The sequence below is a fragment of the Malaclemys terrapin genome, chromosome 2, assembly GCF_027887155.1.
Source record: "Malaclemys terrapin pileata isolate rMalTer1 chromosome 2, rMalTer1.hap1, whole genome shotgun sequence".
In the NCBI taxonomy this organism is placed as follows: Eukaryota; Metazoa; Chordata; order Testudines; family Emydidae; genus Malaclemys; species Malaclemys terrapin.
In genome coordinates this window covers 253,350,921-253,370,900 of record NC_071506.1, presented here as the reverse complement: position 1 = coordinate 253,370,900, position 19,980 = coordinate 253,350,921, and the positions used below count along the sequence as shown (strand labels likewise).

The 19,980-nt window shown below is 41.2% G+C and overlaps 1 protein-coding gene across 20 annotated transcripts in view; it reads right to left on the bottom strand.

The window, feature by feature from the left end:
• MYO3A (myosin IIIA) overlaps positions 1-19,980 on the bottom strand; it is a 351,398-nt gene that overhangs the window by 112,579 nt on the left and 218,839 nt on the right. For all 20 annotated transcript variants that reach the window (XM_054020735.1, XM_054020736.1, XM_054020737.1 and 17 more), the window contains 2 exons: positions 19,416-19,515; positions 258-334 (listed from right to left, as the gene is read on the bottom strand). In XM_054020735.1, coding sequence (XP_053876710.1) covers positions 258-334; positions 19,416-19,515 — 177 coding nt within the window. The remainder of the gene's footprint in view (positions 1-257; positions 335-19,415; positions 19,516-19,980) is intronic.

Here is a 19,980-nt window from a genome sequence, read left to right as displayed (position 1 = left end):
TTCAACAAGTGATCTATGCAGCTCCTCTTGCTCTAACCACACAGTACTCAATTAAATACATTTGAATTAACATTGCTTAAAAGTAAAACAGCTAAAAGGAAATACAAGCATTTTAAGACTACAGGGTAAAAAGTTTTTACAATTGACATTTCCATTCAGTTTGCTAAAACTACTAAAATAAAAGGGAAGAGACAGAGAAGCAGAGAGACAGACAAAAGCAATCTGGAAAAAATGTATATTTTCAAATGTAATCTAACCTCTGGAGCCATCCAAAAAGGGGTGCCCACAGACGTGTTCCGACGGAGATGAGTGCTGGTCAGCTGAGCAGACACACCTAAACGAATAAAGGGAAGCTATATTCAGAGTGGTGGTTACTTTTGTTTAAATTCCATCTGGACTGTGCCATAATCATCTCGTCCTGGGAATAAGGATGTTAAGGCTTTTTCCTTTCAAAAGCTCAATCGTATCTTTCCAGTTGCCTGTAAAAGAGTACTAAAGTCTCAGTCCTTCTGCGACGTGTTGAACATCCTCAACTTCCAGTTACTTCAATGGGAGCAGCATTTAGCCCTAAATGAGGCTTTTATGAGTAATATGACATCATTTTAATGACTAATTATAGTATTTTGATGTTCTTTTTAGGAGAAAGAAACCACAAGTATTACTTAGAGAAGTAGAACTTTTTTTAAAATATGCTGCACCCTTTAATGCATGTTATTTCTTTTAGAGCTACAATACTGACACTGGTACATCTTTGTTTTATGATTTATTTCAATTTCAATATCAATATCATAAAAGAGATATATCCTGAACTGCCCCACCATCATTGAAAATGTAAACCCTAACCATAGAACAACAACAACAAGTAAGTAGTCGAGGGATAAGAGGGAAGTCCTTTCATGGATCAGTAACAGGTTAAAAGATAGGAAACAAAGGGCAGGAATAAACAGTCAGTTTACACAGTGCAGAGAGGTAAATTTCAGGGTTCCCCAAAATTTGTCCTGGGACCAGTGCTGTTCAACATATTTATAAATGAGCTGGATAAAGAGGTAAACAGCGAGGTGGCAAAGTTGGCCGACAATACAAAATTACTCAAAATTGGTAAGCTCAAAACTGACTGTGATGAGTTAGAAAGGAATCTCACAAAACTGGGTTGTTGCCCTGGGTGACTCGGCAACAAAATGGCAGATTAAATTCAAAGTTGATAAGTGCAAAGTATTGAACATTGGAAAACATAATCCCAACTATAAAAATGATGCGGTCTAAGTTAGTTGTTACCACTCAAGAAAGATCTTGGAGTCAATGTGGATAGTTCTCTGAAAACATCTGCTCAATGTGCAGCAGCAGTCAAAAAGCTAACAGAATGCTGGGAACCATGAGGAAAGGGATAGATAAGAATCAGAAAATATCATAATTCAACTATATAAATCCATGGTTTACTTACACCTTGAATACTGCATGCAGTTCTGGTCACCCCTTCTCACAAAAGATATATTCGATTTGAAAAAAGTAAAGAGAAGGGCAGCAAAAATGACTAGGGTTATGGAACAACTTCCATCTGAGGAGAGATTAAAAGGCTGGGATTGTTTTGCTTAGAAAAGAGACATCTAAGTGGGGATATGATAGAGGTCTATAAAATCATGAATGGTGTGGAGAAAGTAAATAAGGACGGGTTATTTACTCCTTCACATAACACAATAACCAGGAGTCAACCAATGAGATTAATAGGCAGCAAGTTTAAAACAAACAAAAGGAAGTACTTCTTCATACACTGCACAGTCAACTTGACGGAATCTGTTGCTAGGGTATGTTGCGAAGGTCATAAGTATATTTGGGTTCAAAAAGGAATTAGACAAGTTCCTGGATGATAGGTAGGCTATTAGCCAAGATGGACTGGAATGCGTTCCATGCTCTGGGTGTACCTAAAACTCTGACTGCCAAAAGATGGGAAGGATTACAGGAGATGACTCACTCGATATCTGCCCTGTTCTGTTCATTCCCTCTGAAACATCTGGCACTGGCCACTGTATGAAGACAGTTACTGGGCAAGATGGACCATTGGCCATTCTCATGTTCTTAACAAAACAAAAACAGTTAATCAGTAAGACATTTTTACAAAACCTAAATCTCCACATGCTGCGTCCAGCCCCAAATCTCCCCCCCCCAAATGCCTGTTAAAAATGGACTTGCAGCATGAACTGAAGATCAGCAAATCCAGGCTACTTCACACCAAAGTATGGGGAGTGAATTGCAAAGTCACAGACCCTTCACAAAGTCTGATCAAGAGTCCATTGAAGTCAAGTATCTTCCAGTAGACTACAATGGATTTTGCATCAGGACCATGGAGAATGTCCTGTTATAGATCATAGAATCATAGAAGATTAGGGTTGGAAGAGCAGCTTCCTCTCATACAAAAGAAGGGAACTCTAGATTGGGTGCCTCCACTAATCACAACAGAAGCAATATCACCTAGGGGGGAGAGATAGTCTATAAGGTAGGCAGATCCAAAGCCATTTAGGGCTTTAGAAGTCAAAACCAATACCTTAAGTTCCGCCCAGAAACCAATAGGTGCAGATCCTGAAGTGTTGGTGTCATGTCTGGTGATTATGCACTTAACAAGCGGGCTGCCACATTTTGCACTTGCTTCAGCTTCTGAACATATTTAAAGGACACTATCCTCCAGACTACAGGTGACACAGGCATGGTAACAAGGTCCACATTCAGGAGCAGAGTCTGCAAATTCCTGGACAGACAGAGCTGGAAAAATCTGACCAGGTGACTGATAATCAATGTCTAATAGTAGTATGGAACCTAACCAGCACTCCCACATTGTGAACTGTGATAATAAATGATTAATGCTTATCCTCAGTCAGATGGGGACAGACCCTCTGGTTACTTCCTTCAACCATAATCCCCTGAGGCTCAGCTAGATTGAACGGCAACCAAACTCATTTTCATCCAGGGCCCAATCTTGCCTAGCCACCAAGAAAGACGCTTAATCACACGCACTGGGCTGGAAAAGATGTAGCGATAAAGATGGATATCCTCAGCGCATCTCTCTTCATGAACTCTCCTAAAGGCCTCAGATACACATTGAATAAAAGGGGTGACAGCACAGAACCTTGGTAGTAACCCTTTAGAGCATTCTCGGGGCACAGGAGCAAGAATGCCATTGTGTGTGTACCCAGGACAGAACCCCACTGGCAAGGGTAAATTAAGTCAGAAGCATCAAGATATTGTGAGAGTTCTCTCACCACAATTGTTTCCATAATCTTAACCCAAACTGGAATATCAGATACTGGTCAATCAATAATGGATAGACTGTCAGTGTCTGGGGATGGCTCTTTGAACAGAGGCTGAACATGTTTCTTTTCAACTATTAGCATCCCACCATCCCCAGTGAAGGCATCGGCAATCTCCATCAGCAATGAACTCAGTATTTCCCAATGGCCTTAACTGACCATGAAGGAAAAGGGATCCAAAGCCCAGGTCATGGTATTAAATTCTCCTGAAACATCCAGAACTTCAGTGAATAAGACTGACCAAAGCAAGTAGAGATAATGTAGCTTTCGTTCTTTCCAGATATTGCCTGTTCTGAATCTACTTCATTTTATCCACAAGAAAACATGCAGTTTTCTCATAATGGGAGCAATTCACATCAGCAAGTGAGTGGAAATAGGCTGGATTAATCAGGCTGTCCATTACCCAGCGCAAATCCTCAGGTTGAGACTTTGAAGATGCTATGGTGGAGTGAAAGACACTTGAGAGGAGATTATCTGGTTTTTACTTTGAATGCACATACTCAACTCTGATTCACAGCACAACTATACTTGTCCATCATCTAAAAGTCACTTTGCATAGCTACTAAAAATAAGGTCGCATTAAAGCTCCTGTTTGGCAAATCAGCCTGTTATTTAAAAAGAAACACATTCAAAATCATACATTTGTAGTTGCCTCTCTCTGTATTTTGCTATGTGAGATAACGAGTGAAATCTGCCCTTTCTCCATAGCTGTAGAGGCCCAATAAGCAGCAGAGCCATTATGGTTCATTTGCCTAGTGGTGAGCAGGATGTGGGGAGCCTTAACATGGCCTCCACATCCTTTGCACACCGTGGAGATCTGCTGCACAGTGGCTTCATTCCTGTTGCTACTGAAGGGAGTCCGGGGGCCAGGCTCTGGCCCATAGATCTATGGCTACATGAAGCCTCCAGCAAAACACACTGCAGAGAGGTTGTGCAGCAGCCACAGATGCTACTACAGCCCTAAAGCTGTTTTAGTGCCCATACAGCGACTGTGCTGCCTTAGGGTTAGGGAGGAGGAGGAGGTTTCTGTCCCTTTGCTAACCACCATGGAACCCCCCTGTGCCAAGCTCTTTTACTCAGGCTTGGCACAGAGACCAGGATTTGGACCTAAATGCAAAAGAAAGGCAGTAACTGAGATTTGATATTATTCCAGTGTCAGATTTTATAAATAATCGTAACTTTCTGCATAGATAAGGAGCTAACATAAAAGAAATGTTAAATATGCAAAACCTGCTCAGTCTAAGTCTAGTTTCTTCTCACTGAACTGTAATAATTAAGCAAATCCTAGTTATTTATTCTTAACTTCCATAAAAAGCTGATTTAATTTGAATTGTTCACCACTATTTTCTTTAGGCTGATTTTTTATACCCTTTTGCTCTTGGCACTAACCTGGCATTTCAGATTAGAGAGAGTAAGTCTTATGACAAATGATATTTCTTTGGGCTCTTTCTGCATGTAGGGGAAAGATGATGTCATGCCACACTTGGCAACATTTCTTCCAGCACTTCAGCAACTAATCAAGCATAAACCCAGCCAGCTCTTTTTAACTTGTACATTTTCTAACAATAACATTTTAGGGTTTTTTCTTTACTACTGCTGTAATGAAAAAACTGGACCAAGTATCTTCCGAAGGAAATCTAAAAAAATCCACTGCCAACACATTTTTCATACACTGCAAAAGTGAAAAATCTTATGAAGATGAACAATTTGATAAATAAATGCAGGAGTTATGCAAATACACAGACTCTCTCTCTCACACACATATATAGAAAGGAAGGCACTACACTTAGTGATAAGAAAAATAGATATTATGGGTGTGTTCAGAAAAAGATCAGGCATGTTTCTTGCCTATTATGTCTGGTAACTCTAGGCACTGGCTTACTCATGAAAAGCGGATATTTTTGCATAGTACCCTCAGACAGCAGGTATCATACAAGCTGCACATTGCAAGCATTAGCAGAGAAGAAGTACCTGAGAACTAGAGCTACTCAGTTATGATCTTGGACTTAAATTAAGTGAGAAAATAGTAGTGCAACAATGAGTCCTTTATTAATTATTATTAAATATTTATATACTGTGATAGCCCCCCCAGCCCTGAGTCAGAGATTGGAGGTACATTACGATAGGCACTGCACACATAACAAAAATGTGGTCCTTGCACCAAAGAGCTTACAATCTAAATATATGACAATGGGCAAGTGTAATGAGGCAGTGTGGTTCCACGCCACCCTGGAGAGAGACGAGTTCCTCTGGACACCGGAGTGGGCGGAGCCAGGGAGCTCTGGGCCCAGGGCCGGCCCACAACATTTTAGCACCTGAGGCAAGGAAGCTCAAAAGACGCCCCATGCCTCTTCGCTTGGGCCAAAACTTTGAAAGGTCTCAATTCTGCCTTCTTCCTGTTCTACTCCTCTCATGGTACTGCTCTGCTACCTACTCCAATAAAGGAGAATTAACAACTTAAAATGCCTTGTTCAAAAATTTTAAGTAACACTTAACTTTCAAATGCCTGAACAGCAAATGTAACTTTTCTTGTCTGCATAGTAAACACTGGCATTTTTATCAGTTTGAATAATCAAAGTGATGCTTTCCGTGCCTTCTTGGTTGCAAAGACTTAAACTGCTTCCTGCTGAAGGTCCACAGTCTGGGCCAGCTTACGCTCTATTGAGATGGTTGCAAGGCCGACCAGTCTCTCCTGTGTCATTGTGGAGCATAGATGTGTTTTTTGGAGAAGCTGCATTCTCCACTGGCAACTGTTACAGGAAGTGTTAGAAGTATGCGCAGAGCAACAAAAGCATTTGGAAAGAGGGTGGTCATCTTATTTGTGCACATATATTCCAGAACAGCCTTTGGAGTTGATCCTGCTGAAATATATCTTGAAAGGGCTTTCAGTTCATCACCTAAATCACTCGCATCAATATCACACATGTCATCATGTGTCAACACTGTCTCTAGTGCCCTGCATTGCTGGTGTAGGTCTTCTTTGGGTATAGTGAGGAGTTTTGGAATATCATACAACATCCCAAATATACTGCTGTGCTCCTTGAACTCCATGAAATGTTCTTCAACTGACTGTATTGCACAATCTAGCACCTGGTTAAAGAATTCAACTTTGAATTGTTGTTTGGGGTCTCTTATGGGATTATCCCGTGCCTCGTAATCAAAATGTCTTCTTCTTCAGTGACTCTTGTATTCTTGAATGGATGGGAAAATAGGTTCAGTATGATGTTCGTCTGCCAACTTCTGTGCACTCTTCAGAATGTTTTGAAATCTCTCATCTGACTGGTAAGACTGTAGGTATGACTTTGCTTTGACCAGGTGTTCCATAGCTCCAGATATATCAAGGTCAAAGTCTCTTGCTTACAACATTTATGTCAAACAGTATGTCATGCCACAACACTAAGCCACACAGAAATTTGAAGTTATGTATGTTTCTGGTGATTCCATTTCCCTCTGCCACTGTTCTCCCATGAACAGTTCCTGTCATAGCATTATCCTCCATAATGGCAACTATGGCATCATCTATCTTCCCAATTTGGTGTTTGATAGGCTTTATCGCCTCCACTCGACTTTCCCATCGTGTGGCACTCAGTGGTTTCAGTGTCAGAGAGGATGTTCCCAGATGTTGCTTCAAAATTTGCCATCGATGAGTTGATGCAGAGAAAAATACATAGATGCTTTGAATTACATGTCAGCTATCGCAATTCCCGTATCTTCCAGCTTTTTAAGAGGCACATTTGTCATACCAGCTCCTGTAGTATCATCAATGTCAATAAATTCTAGAAAATGCTCTCTGACAGTCACCATTGCAGGGACATTTTCACTAGGTTCTGTTGTTGTTAGAAAACGCACCATTAAGCTCATTTGTTCAGTCGGGCTGATGTCAGGTGTGCAGTCCAGAATAACAGAGTAATATCTTGCTGAATTCAGATCTGCCACAATCTTCTGTTTGACTTTTGTTGCCAATAACTGTATGATCTCATTTTGAATTGTTTTTCCATAGTAGTGGTGTGTGTAACATTTCTTGGGTGGTGACTCTTCTTAGATGCTCCTGGAGTACAGCATCAAACTCAGCCATCAGCTCCACCATTTTAAGGAAATTTCCATTGTTTGGCACATACAGCTGATCTGAAGTGCCATGCAGTGCTAGGTTTTGGGTGGGCAGCAAGCATTCTCACAATGCCAATCAGCCTTCTCAGAACATTTTATCAGTAAAGAGACTCTGATGCAATCTTCTCTTGATGCTGATCATCTATGGTGGACTTTAACCTTAGTCTCATCTCAAGCTCTTTCCACCTATGGAATGCTCTCTGGTGATTTGCTGCCTTCTCATGGCATGCCAGATTTATAGCCAGATTTTTCCAGTCTTTTGTTCCTGTAGAACTCAATGTGGCTGGAACATTGGACTGGAAGAGTCTGCAACAAAAACAATATGCAGCATTCTGGGTTTTTGAGTACATAAGCCATGGCCTCTCCACTTTGTCACCATTGGGGATTTCACACCAGTAATGTGTTGGATGGAAACGTCTATTTTCATTGTCTTTGGGGAACATGAAGTTTTTCACTTGCTGTGGCCTATGCAGTACAAGGAAGTCCCTCAGGCTATCGCTGAAGTGAGTCCACAGTCCTGGATCATCTAGACTTAAGGAACTAAACTCAGCAGCAGCTGTTTATTGTGCCTCCACCACATTCTTCTCTGGTCTACACTTTTCTTCAGGAATATGCATGGTTACATCCATTTGAGATGCAGATATGGATGCTGCAGTACTGCCGGGTCACCTGCACTCTGACTAACTGAAAGATCAGACATCTCCTCACCACTGACATCCTCACTGGGGCCTCACTGTGAACATTTGTATCTATGTATCTCAGGAGAGCTCCTTCCTGCTTAGATAGAAAAGCTTCCTTTGCTTTCTTGCTTTTTCTGAATGCTGCCCCAGAGGGGCATTTTCTTCTTTCACTCATGACTGCTGTTCTGTGCCAGATATAATGGCTCTCAACACTCAGCTGAAGGGGACAAATAACCAGGCTGGTAGCAGGGCTTGAGTGAGGGAAGATATCAGTGTCTTAAGGGTCTAACTGGCTCCTACTACTTCAGTTGACTGGCTGTTCTCCTCAAGTGGGTTCAGGGAAGCAGCAGGAAACAGGAAGCTCCCTGAGAAGCTGGTGTTAATCAGTCCAGGCTCCTGGGGGTGCTAGAGAGGTACATAAGAGGCTGCTCCTCCTCCTCTCTCTCCCTGCAGCTCCTGTTGCTTTCTGTTATTCCTTCTCACCTTTTCTCCTGCCTGCCTGTTATGTCTCTTGTGCCCTCCTTCCTCCAGCACAGCACTCCACCATTTCTGTGCATCTAGAGCAGAGAGAATACATATGCGCCAGCAGCAGACACAATTTTCTACACTCTGGGTCCTAGTGGCGCCCCCCCACAGTCTGGCACCTGAGGTGGCCACCTCAGTTTGCCTCATGGTAAGGCCAGCCCTCTCTGAGCTCGCCCCCCAGAGGGTCAGGCGTTGCCCCGGAAGTACAAAGGCCTGACCTCAGAGCTCACTGAGAGAGCAGCTGCCAGGGAGGCCAGATGCCTCCGGCCTAGCTAGTGATTGGGAAACCCAGCAGCCTGCAGTAAACCCGAGGACTGGCCCGACCTGCCCCACGCCAGCTACCCGGAGGAGTTGCCGAGCCTTGTACCCGCCTGAGGACACCACCCCAACCCAGGTACCTCAAGAGGGGGAGTTTGGAAGTAGCCCGGGGGCATCCAACCCTAGTCTGGCTGCAGCACTGCCAGAGCCTATGTCAGTGTGTTGCGGCCAGGATCCCTATTAATGCAGCAGCGGGTCTTCTGCCACTTCTAGGGCCCCGGGCTGGGACGCAGTGGAGTGAGAGGGCCTGCGTCCCCCCTGCCACCCACCTCGCGGCTGGCAGTCTCCCCCTCTCCCAGGCCCTTTGCAACCTAGGGCCTGGGCCTACTCTTATATACTGTTACTGCTCAGCCCCTGCCTGAGGGCCTGAGCACCTGACTCACCAGTGCCCCACCCTGACCTAGGGCCTGGGCTTACTGTGTCATTTCTACCTTCACAAAGGCCGCAGAGGAGGACTTCCGCGGCCGGACTAATTCCCCGCAAGAACTATTCCCAAGTTTAGTGAGTTGGTGTGGTTCCCCGCTGCCCCGGAGAGAGACGAGCCTCGGCTAAGCTCTCTACAGCAAGGGAATACAACAAACAGATGGAGGGAGCACAAGGTGACAGTGAGACAATTACTATTAGCATAATAAGCACCAGTCAGAGCACAGCAGCTGCATAACCATTGTCAAGTGTTTTGTAAGCATCACAGCATAGGTGGGTATTAAGGAGACATTTAAAGGAGAATAATAACATAGTTGCTTTGCAGATCTTTGCACAGAGCTCCTCCCATGCATATGGGAGGGCATGGGTGAAAGAGTGAAGGTGCTTCTTGGGAAGTTTTACTAATTGGCTATAAAGGCTGGCATCACTATGACAGGATTGATGGCTCTATACCATGTAAAAGATGACAAGAGGGTGGGGTTAAGTCATAAGAGTCTTAAAAGCAGTTTGTGCTTGATGTGATGGAAAAGGGGGAGCCAGGGGAAGAGGGAAAAGGCGTAATGCAGTTGAAATGATGAGCCAGGAAGATGATTTTTGCAGCAGCATTTTGACTCTTTTTTTAAAAAAAAACTAAAACAGTTTTATGGTTCAGGATTCTAGATCTAGGTATGCTGGAGAAAAGGGATCATGAGGAATGTGGGAATAGGAGGAGAAAGATGTAGGGAGAGCATCCATGCTTATTTTAAAACAATCTATGATAGAGCTGCAACGTTTCAGCTGTCTGATGGTGCAACAGAAGGCAAGCTCCCCCCACCCCCCAAACCCAGCATAAGATCCAGAATTAGAACCCAGGAGTTCCAGAATGCTAGTCCTGAATAATGAACACACACAAGAGGGTCTCATAAAATTATTATGAATGTAACGACCTGTAAACCAAGAGCTGAGAAAGGACCCGGCCTGAAAGGGGTTTTAAAAAAATCTCATTACACAAGAGTTAATTAATGTATGGAACAGATTGTCAGAGGCAGAAACAGTGATGGAACATAGGCAAACCTGAGTTACAAAGCTCTTCCAGGAAGAACATGCTTTCCAGGGTACAAATACTAAACATAAAGCTGGAGGGTCCTACGCAGGTTGTATGACTCCAAATCACTCCAAAAATGAAAGGTTAGTATTTAAAAAGGATGAATATAGGAATTATAGGGCTTAGATGGATCTCACTGGAAAAGATCAAGGCATGTTTCATAAAATGTATAGGCCAGATTGAAGATACTGGCAGATTTGCCACCATAGAAATAATTCTAGAACTGTAAGAAGACCCCTGGTGAGCAGAAACAATGACCCCCCCAAAAAAACAAAACCACAAGCTAAACAAGTCTTACACATTTTAAAACCATTCATAAAGGGGCACCCAGGTGCTTTTGCTGCATAGTTCTTGTGTTGATTTACTTCGGAGTAGTGAAGGTGACAGAGACATTTTAGATGACTCTTTGTAATTCTGTTTTAATAGGCAACACATTCTTTTTACATAAGCCCAGAGAAGTAAAGTTATTCAAAGTTCAGACTGAAAATCCTTTGAGCTAAATTCAGACACGAATCTAAACTGGCCCAATCTAACCTATGGGGGCTACTCTAACTTATGCTAGCTGGCTATGATCCCTAAATGATCATATGCCGGTGAGCATAGCTAGTGTGCAGCATGTGGTGGCCGGCCCCTGTCCCTGCCCTCATATGTCCCCTGCTCCAGGGCTGAATGGATGAGTGGCACAGGAACTAACAATGCCCACTCTGTGCCCTGCCAGGTGCCTGAGCTCCCCCATATTGGGGAATTCTTTTGCTGGCCAGATCCAGCTACTTTCCAGCCTATTTTGTCTAACATACTTTACAGTATATGACATTAGATTACTGCACTACGCATTATATAACATTTATGGTACCGAATGGCATCTACATGGGAATTAATAGGGAAAGGTTGTTCAATGATTGTGACTGGACTAGGACAGTAACTATGATCCTGGTCTATAAAAAGGGTTCTCCCCTTCGGAAAATGCAGATGCTTTTATGGGGCTTATATTCAAAGCAGCTTGACAAGCTCTTTACTGAGGAAGCTTTAACTTTGAAGTTCTTTGCTTTTATTGGCTTCTATTAGAACCTCTATATTAAATGTCATTTAAAAGTAACACATGAATGTCATGTTATCTGGAATGGAGAAATGACAACACAATTATACCCTGTTCTTGATCTGAATCAGTGAAGCAGACAACTTTATTATGGATGCATGCTAGAATGACTAATGCAAATACTAAGCCTTACTATGACTCACTGCTGAGAATAAGCTGAGGGCAGAGGGATAATTCTTTTTATTTTTTAATACTTTAAAATGAAATCATTTTAATTAATGATTACATTTTGTAGAACGATTCAGACAGAGTTTACAGCTAATGTAGGACAATAAAATTTGAGAATGCAATAGGGTAAAATGGCTTCATTTTGGCTTCAGAATAATATGTTTTCTACTACTGTTTGGAAAACTTCTGGAGATCATTTTTGGCTAGATTTTCAGTGTCAATGAGACATGTAAATCAGAAACAACATATCAATGATCAGATTGTCTTTTCCCAAAGCGACTTCGGTCCTGAACCTGAAATTCTCACTAAGGCAAATGGAGATTTATCCAAGGACTGAAAAATGACTTCAGAGTTGGCCTTATTAAGAACATAAGAATGGCCATACTGGGTCAGACCATTGGTCCATCTAGCCCAGTATCCTGTCTTCCGACAGTGGCCAATGCCAGATGATTCAGATGGAATGGACAGAATAGGGCAATTATCAAGTAATCTCTCCTGTCTTGCAGTCCCAGTTTCTGGCAGTCAGAGGTTTAAGGATACCCAGAGCATGGGGTTGTGTTCCTGACCATCTTGGCTAAGATCCATCAATGGCTATATCTTCCATGAATGATCTAATTCTTTTTTAAACCCAGTTAAACTTTTGGCCTTCACAACATCCCCTGGCAATACGTTCCACAGGTTGATTGTGAGGTGTGTGAAGAAGTACTTCCTTACGCTTTTTTAAATATTCTGCCTATTAATTTCATTGAATGATCCTTAGTTCTTGTGTTAGAAAAAGGTTATTTACCCCTATACCTATTCACTTGCTCCAAGCCATTAATGATTTTATAGTCCTCTTTCATATCCCCTCTTAGTCATCTCTTTTCTAAGATGAACAGTCCCAATCTTTTTAATCCCTCTTCATACGGAAGTTGTTCCATAGCACTAATAATTTTTGTTGTCCTTCTCTGTACTTTTCCCAATCCTACTATATCTTTTTTTAAGATGGAGTGCCAGAACTGCACACAGTACTTAAGGTGTAGTCATGCCATGGATTTATGTAGAGGTATTGTGATATTTTCTGCCTTATTGTCTATCCTTTTCCTAACATTGTTAGCTTATTTGACTGCCACTGCACATTGAACAGATGTTTTCAGAGAACTATCCACAATCTGCTCCAAGATCTCTTTCTTGAGTGGTAACAGCTGACTTAAACCCCATCATTTACTCTGTATAGTTGAGATTATGTTTTCCAATGTTCATTACTCTGCATTTATCAACTTTGAATTTCATTTGCCATTTTGTTGCCCAGTCAGCCAGTTTTGTGAGTTCCCTTTGTAACTCTTCACAGTCAGCTTTGGATGCAACTATCTTGAATAATTTTCTATTGTCTGCAAACTTTGCCTTCTCACTGTCTATCCCCTTTTCCAGACCATTTGTGGATATGTTGAACAGCACTGGTCCCAGTTCACATCCTTTGGGAACCCCACTATTTACCTCTCTGCACTGTGAAAACTGACCATTTATTCCTACCCTTTGTTTCCTATCTTTTAACCATTTACCAGACCATGAGAGGACCTTCCCTCTTATCCCATGACTGTTGACTTTGCTTAAAAGCCTTTGGTGAGGAACCTAGTCAAAGGCTTTCTGAACATCCAAGTACACTATATCCACTGGATCACTCTTGTTCACATGCCTATTGTCACCCTCCAAGAATTCTAATATATTGATGAAGCATGATTTCCCTTTACAAAAGTCATGTTGACTCTTCCCCACGATATTCTGTTCATCTGTTTGATAATTCTGTTCTGTACTATAGCTTCAACCAATTTGTGTGGTTCTGAAGTTAGGCTTATGGGCCTGTATTTGCCAGGATCGCCTCTGGAGCCTTTAAAAAACATTGGTTTTACTTTATCTACCCTCCAGTCACCTGGTACAGAGGCTGATTTAAATGATAGGTTACATGCCACAGTTAGTTGTTCTGCAATTTCATATTTGAGTTCCTTCAGAAATCTTGGGTGAATATTATCAAGTCCTGGTGACTTATTACCATTTAATTTATCAATTTGTTCCAAAACCTCCTCTAATGACACCTCAATCTGGGACAGTTCCTCAGATTTGTCACCTAAAAAGAATGGCTCAGGTGTGGAAGTCTCCCTCAATCCTCTGCAGTGAAGACCGATGCAAACAGTACATCTAGCTTCTCTGCGATGGCCATGTCTTCCCTGAGTGCTCCTTTATCCCTTCCATCATCCCATGGCCCCACTGATTGTTTGGCTGGCTTCCTGCTCCTTATGTACTTAAAAACTAACAGCAAAATATTTTTGTATCTTTTAATAGTTACTCTTCAAATTCTTTTTGGCCTGCCTCATTATACTTTATAACACTTGACTTGTCAGAGTTTATGCTGCTTCCTATTTTTCTCAGTAGGATTTGAAATCCAATTTTTAAAGGATGCATTTTTGTCTCTAACAGCCTCTTTTACTCTGTTTAGAAATGGTGGCATTGTTATTGGTCCTCATGGGGTGTGTGTTTGTTTTATTTGGGATATACATTTACTTTGCACCTCTGTTGTGGTGTTTTTAAAAGTTTCCATGCAGCTTACAGACATTTCACTCTTGTGACTATTCCTTTTCATTTCCATTTAACTAGCTTCCTCATTTTTATGTAGTTCCCCCTATTCACATTAAATAGTATTGGTAGAGGAACAAGCTGAAGTGTTTAGTCCAGTCTTGTCATTCTGGTCTTATTATAAGGGGACTGGTGGGGGATCAGCATATTGGAAGTCAGTCTACTTCTTTTAGGTGACTAAACATGGATTAATTTTAAGCACTCAGTTTTTAAAATTTGGCCTGTATTTCTGGATACAAAAGAGGTGTGAATATCACGCAACAAACTATGACAACTAGCACATCCATATATCCCTAGCTTTCGTAAAACTATGCTAATAGTTTACTACTTCTGATAAAAATGTTAATAAAGCTCAAGCCTTTAATGCAAGAAGCAGTATAGTGTCAATGAGTTACAAACGTCAAAGGAATTACTATGTATCCTTCCTACAAACAAAAAAAGCCAGTCCAGTCAATGTATACGTTAATTTAGTACTACCTAAAATGTCTTCAATCTCACTGATGGTAAAAAGAGATTAAATCTAACAATGCATTACCAAAGAAAGATATTCTCTCACACAACATTCTATATAAAGAAACATATTTTTACCAGGTTAGAGGTAGGTTGCAAGACAACTAATTTACAATTCAAAGTAATAAAAGACAATTTTGAAGTATCAACAAAGTTTAGATATGCATGGCTCTTTACTTTGGTTGTTTCAGTCATTTGAAGACTAGAATAATTACTTTCTTATTTTGAAAAAAAAATCATTGTCTTATTACATTTTTAAAATTAGAGTTGAGCTAGCTAAGGATATCTGCAACTTCTAATTCTGCTAGGAAGAAAGGTTCACCTATTAATCAAAGTAATGCCAATTTCAAATATCTCCCCTCAATTTTGCACTGATGAGTCACAGTCAGGATAAATCTTTGGTTTAGTCATGCTAACATGCATCCATCATAAACCTGTCTGCTTCCTATATTCTAAATCAAACACAGGGTATTATTGTAGTCATTCTGAATGCAAGCCCAGATGACATTCTCATGAAACTTTTAACTATAAAAATTACTACAGGTCTGTCGCATCTTACACGCATTTAACATGCGCGATTTCAACTTTACGCAGTCGGCAAAAACAAAAACAAAAAAAAAGAGAAAAACAACAGTTTTAATATTATACCTGTAGTGCAGGCGATTTCGCCCGCCATTGAACTCAATGGGGTTTTGGCTATATATGGTTTTCGCTTTACGTGCTAACCGCGGAACGGAACCCCCGCATAAGATGAAACAGACCTGTACTTTGGAATTGCTTTTAAAAAAATTTCATCAGGAAAATACCTTTTTTCTTTTTTTTTAAGTGCAATGTACAAAATTAAGACAAATGTTTTACCTTCACAGTTAACACGTGCTATTTGCATTGAAATACAAAGCTATTTCAGGAATACGCAGTTTATAACTCAGCCACTAGTCAGTGCTACCCATGTCCCACTGCTCTGAGACAAACCTTTCTTGCAATAAATATTATATATTAGACTCAGACCAGTTTTATAAGTTTCCCTCCATCTATTTGCTATGGAGATGTACAATAGTTGGACTGTATTGCCTTCTCTCCATATCTTCCACTTGGAACCCACTTCATCCACAGCAGAGGTTTAAGAGAATTTCCACTATGCGATTATGTGTCCTCAGGCATATCTAGATATTACGGTGATTAGATATTTTTGATACTTGGGCTGAGAGAATTGAGACGTTTAGGAACATAGCAATTGCCATAGTATATCAGATCTGAGGTATATATAGTCTGGTATCAGCTACTTCATAGTCTAATTACACATTGTATAAAAATTTGCCTCCACATGATGGCATGGGGGCATGACCTTCAATAAGGAACAGTGTTATAACAAGGTTGATTAATGCACCTTCCTAGAAAATGGAATACTACATATGGATGTGCACAGTTTGTTTTTCTGGAAACAGCAGCTCATACTAAGAAATATCTAGTCTATAAGCAGCAGGTTTTGGCAACCCTGGGGAAGTGTAGGCCCTTGTGCCCCTGTTAAATTCAGATTAACAACCCAATTGTCCAATCTTTAGCATATTGGTGAAACAACCTTATTTTCACAAAAAAATTAAATTGAATCCAGTAGGACTATTCACAAGTGCTTGTCAATGTCAGTAGGTGCTCCACAAAAACCAGGTGTAAGTAAAATTATACTATATGGATGAATGTGTGGATTTTTGTTGCACGTGGGAGGTGTAACAATGTATTGTCAGTTCTTCTAGACAGATTTTAATGACAAAGAGCCAGTTTTTTCAAAAGGTATTTAGGCACCTAAAGATGAAGATAGGTGCCTGCTGGAATTGACAGATTTCAATGAGAGTTTGGCATCTCATCGCTTTAGAAAATCCCATTATACATGTTGCTGTGATAATATTCTGAGATTATGTACATATTAACTTGCCTTGTTATAAGCAATATGTTAAGCAAAAATAACAAAATATTTAACCAATTCTAGAAAAATTCACAGTCTAGCAATCTGATTAGTTGGATATCCCTAATATATTCACTAGAAAATATACTCATCTCATAAGATATACCTATTCGTAGCTATGCAAAAAGAGGAAGGCTGGTCCAGTGGTTAGGGTGCTAGCCTGGATCTCAGGAAAGCCAGGTTCAATCCTCTACTCTTCCACAGACTTCCTAAGCAACTCATTTAGTCTGTCTCAGACTCAAAGGTCAGAAGGAACTATCGTGTTCATCTGGTCTGACCTCTGGCATATTGCAGGCCACAGAACCTCATCCACCCACTCCTGTAACAGACCCCTAACTCTGGCTGAGTTACTGAAGACCTCAAATTACAGAGAATCCACCATTTACAATACTTTAAACCTGCAACTGACTCATGCCCCATGCTTCAGAGGACGGCGAAACCCCCCCAAAGTCTCTGCCATTCTGACCTGGGGGGAAAACTCTTCCCGACCCCAAATATGGCATCAGTTAGACTCTGAGCATGTGGGCAAGACCCACCAGGCAGATACCTGGGAAAGAATTCTCTGTAGTTACTCAGAGCCCTCCCCATCTAGTGTCCCATTTCCAGCAATTGGGTATTTTTGCTATTGGCAGTTGCCAATGGGCAGGGCCGGCTCCAAGCACCAGCGCAGCAAGCAGGTGCTTGGGGCAGCCAACGGAAAGGGGCGGCATGTCCGGCTCTTCGGCGGCAATTCGGCGGCGGGTCCCTCAGTCCCTCTTGGAGGGAAGGACCTGCCGCCGAATTGCCGCCGAAGAATGAAGTGGCGGTGGTAGAGCTGCTGCCGAAATGTCGCCAATCGCGGCTGTTTCCCCCCCCTCCCCCGGCTTGGTGCGGCAAAAACACTGGAGCCGGCCCTGCCAATGAGTCACATGCCATCGTAGGCAGTCCCATCATACCATCCCCTCCATAAACTTATCAAGTTCAGTCTTGAAGCCAGTTAGGTTTTTTGCCTCCCATTGCTCCCCTTGGAAGGTTGGTCCAGAACTTCACGCCTCTGATGATCTGTGCTTGAGTCTCCCATCTTTAATACTGGATTAATAGTACATTCCTACTGGACAGGGTTATTGCTAGTGTAAATACATCATAGATTGTGAGGTGCTCAGATGCTAGGGTAACAGGTGCCAGAAAAGTAACCATTTACACAGACTGCATATGCAAATTACAATATACACCAGAATAAGTGATGCTTCTCGAAAGGCAGCACTAATGCTCTAAAGAACAAATTTCGGATGACAGTACAGCATTATGTACTACAAATTTCAGGAGTACAAAAGGCACAAAGTAAAGAAAAGCCACTTCTGCTATTAAAGACCAATTAACTTGTTAATGTTTAGCAGTTATTGTTTGTGACGCCTACTAACACAGAGCTATTTAAGAAAAAAACTATGTTCTAACGCGAAGAAAGTGTAACTTAGGCTATTATATAATCATATAAGTAATTCAGAATGATAATGTGCTCTTCTTTGGAATTATGTTCCATAATGTCTTCCACAGGCTCATCTCTCAATCACTGGTTTTCTCTGCCTGTTTACCTAACCAGACAAAGAGCCTCATGCGAAGCTCATGGAGAGATTGTTCCCTCACCAACCTGGTGCACCAGGGGACTGCAGAGTCTGCACCATCCTTCAGGAAAGTCATTTGCTTCTCTCCCTCCTTCCCCCCTCTCCTTACCTGCCCATGTGGCCTGCATCAATCTGCAGGCTGATGCAGAGAGGCAACTGGGCCCCGGATCCCCTTTCTCCCTACTCCTCCATGCCTTGGGCAGAGGGTGCAGTTCCTATGTTCCCTTGAGTACAAGGACTTCAATTGCGACAGGCTCTGACGCAGGCCTAACAAGGGGTGGGAAGATTCCTTGCTTTTTGATTTAATTCTGTGCAGCCAGACAGGATAATATCACACAGGTAAGCTGAGATCACAGGTTATTTATATACACATATATACACACACATACAGAACTCCCTCATTGTCCACACTGATAAATTTCATTCACTAGAAGTGGGATAAATGTTGATTACCATAAATCTAATTCTGCATTCTGTTCAAATGAAATGAACCTTTCATTAAGAAATGGGAGAATATCATTCAGGGCTTGATCCAGCTCCTATTGAAATCAATGGCTAAACTCATTGGGCTGGATTCTCTGGGAGAAACTCCCTTATTCTCCACAATATCCTTTAGTTTTACGCCCCTATGACATACAGCATTAAAGTTGTGTATCCCTTACTTCTTTGAACTAGCATGAGGTCATTCCAGACCCCATGTACTAGCTACAATCTAAATCATACTAACTGGCTTTGTCCCACCTTCCATGCAGGCATCTGGGGTCCATGAGCAATAGACTAACTCCTAATGCTTAGATAATCTAAACACTGTTAGTAAAATAGTTGCCAAGACCATAGTTAGGGATATTCTCTATCCATGAATAATTTGTTTTCCTTTATATTATCTAATTTCAAACCAGTTAAGTTGATTTTTTTTAAACAAAGTAGTCCAAATCTAAATCAAAACATTGTCAGCTGTTCTTAACTGTTAACTTTTATACCTCTCCCCCCTCATGTTTTAAAGTTACAACTTTGTCTGTAAAAACATCACATACCAAAATCCACAAGTTTAACTCCTCCTTCAGTGGTCAATAGGATATTATTTCCTTTTACATCACGGTGGATGGTTTTGTTTTCATGCAAATGCTGAAGCCCCTAAAAAATAAGTTATAAATCCATTAGCATTATGAGTATTTCATTTGCAAATTGAAAACTGAAATTATTCTATATATTAACTTTAATGATATTTTTGTGGTATGCTTTTTCTATCTTTCTAAACTTAGTTTCAAAATGAGAATAGCCGCCAAGTTCAAGAATGAACTACCATTTGTTTGCCAATGGATGGGCACTTACAAAGTCAGTGTATTTTGATTTTGATTTCTACTTCTCATAGCATTTTTGGTACAGCCCCCCTAGAAATACTATTCTTATTCAAAGAACACTGAGTCAACTATCAACCAACTATGTGGGATAAATGGACTTTTTAGTGACTTCTTTTTCTGGTATACAACTTGTATGATGACAGAAGTAAAGAAGCATTATTAATCTTGGTTATATATTGGACCATTAAAACAGAAAGACAAAGAAAAGTTCTAAGCTGTAATAATAGTTCCAGTGGAG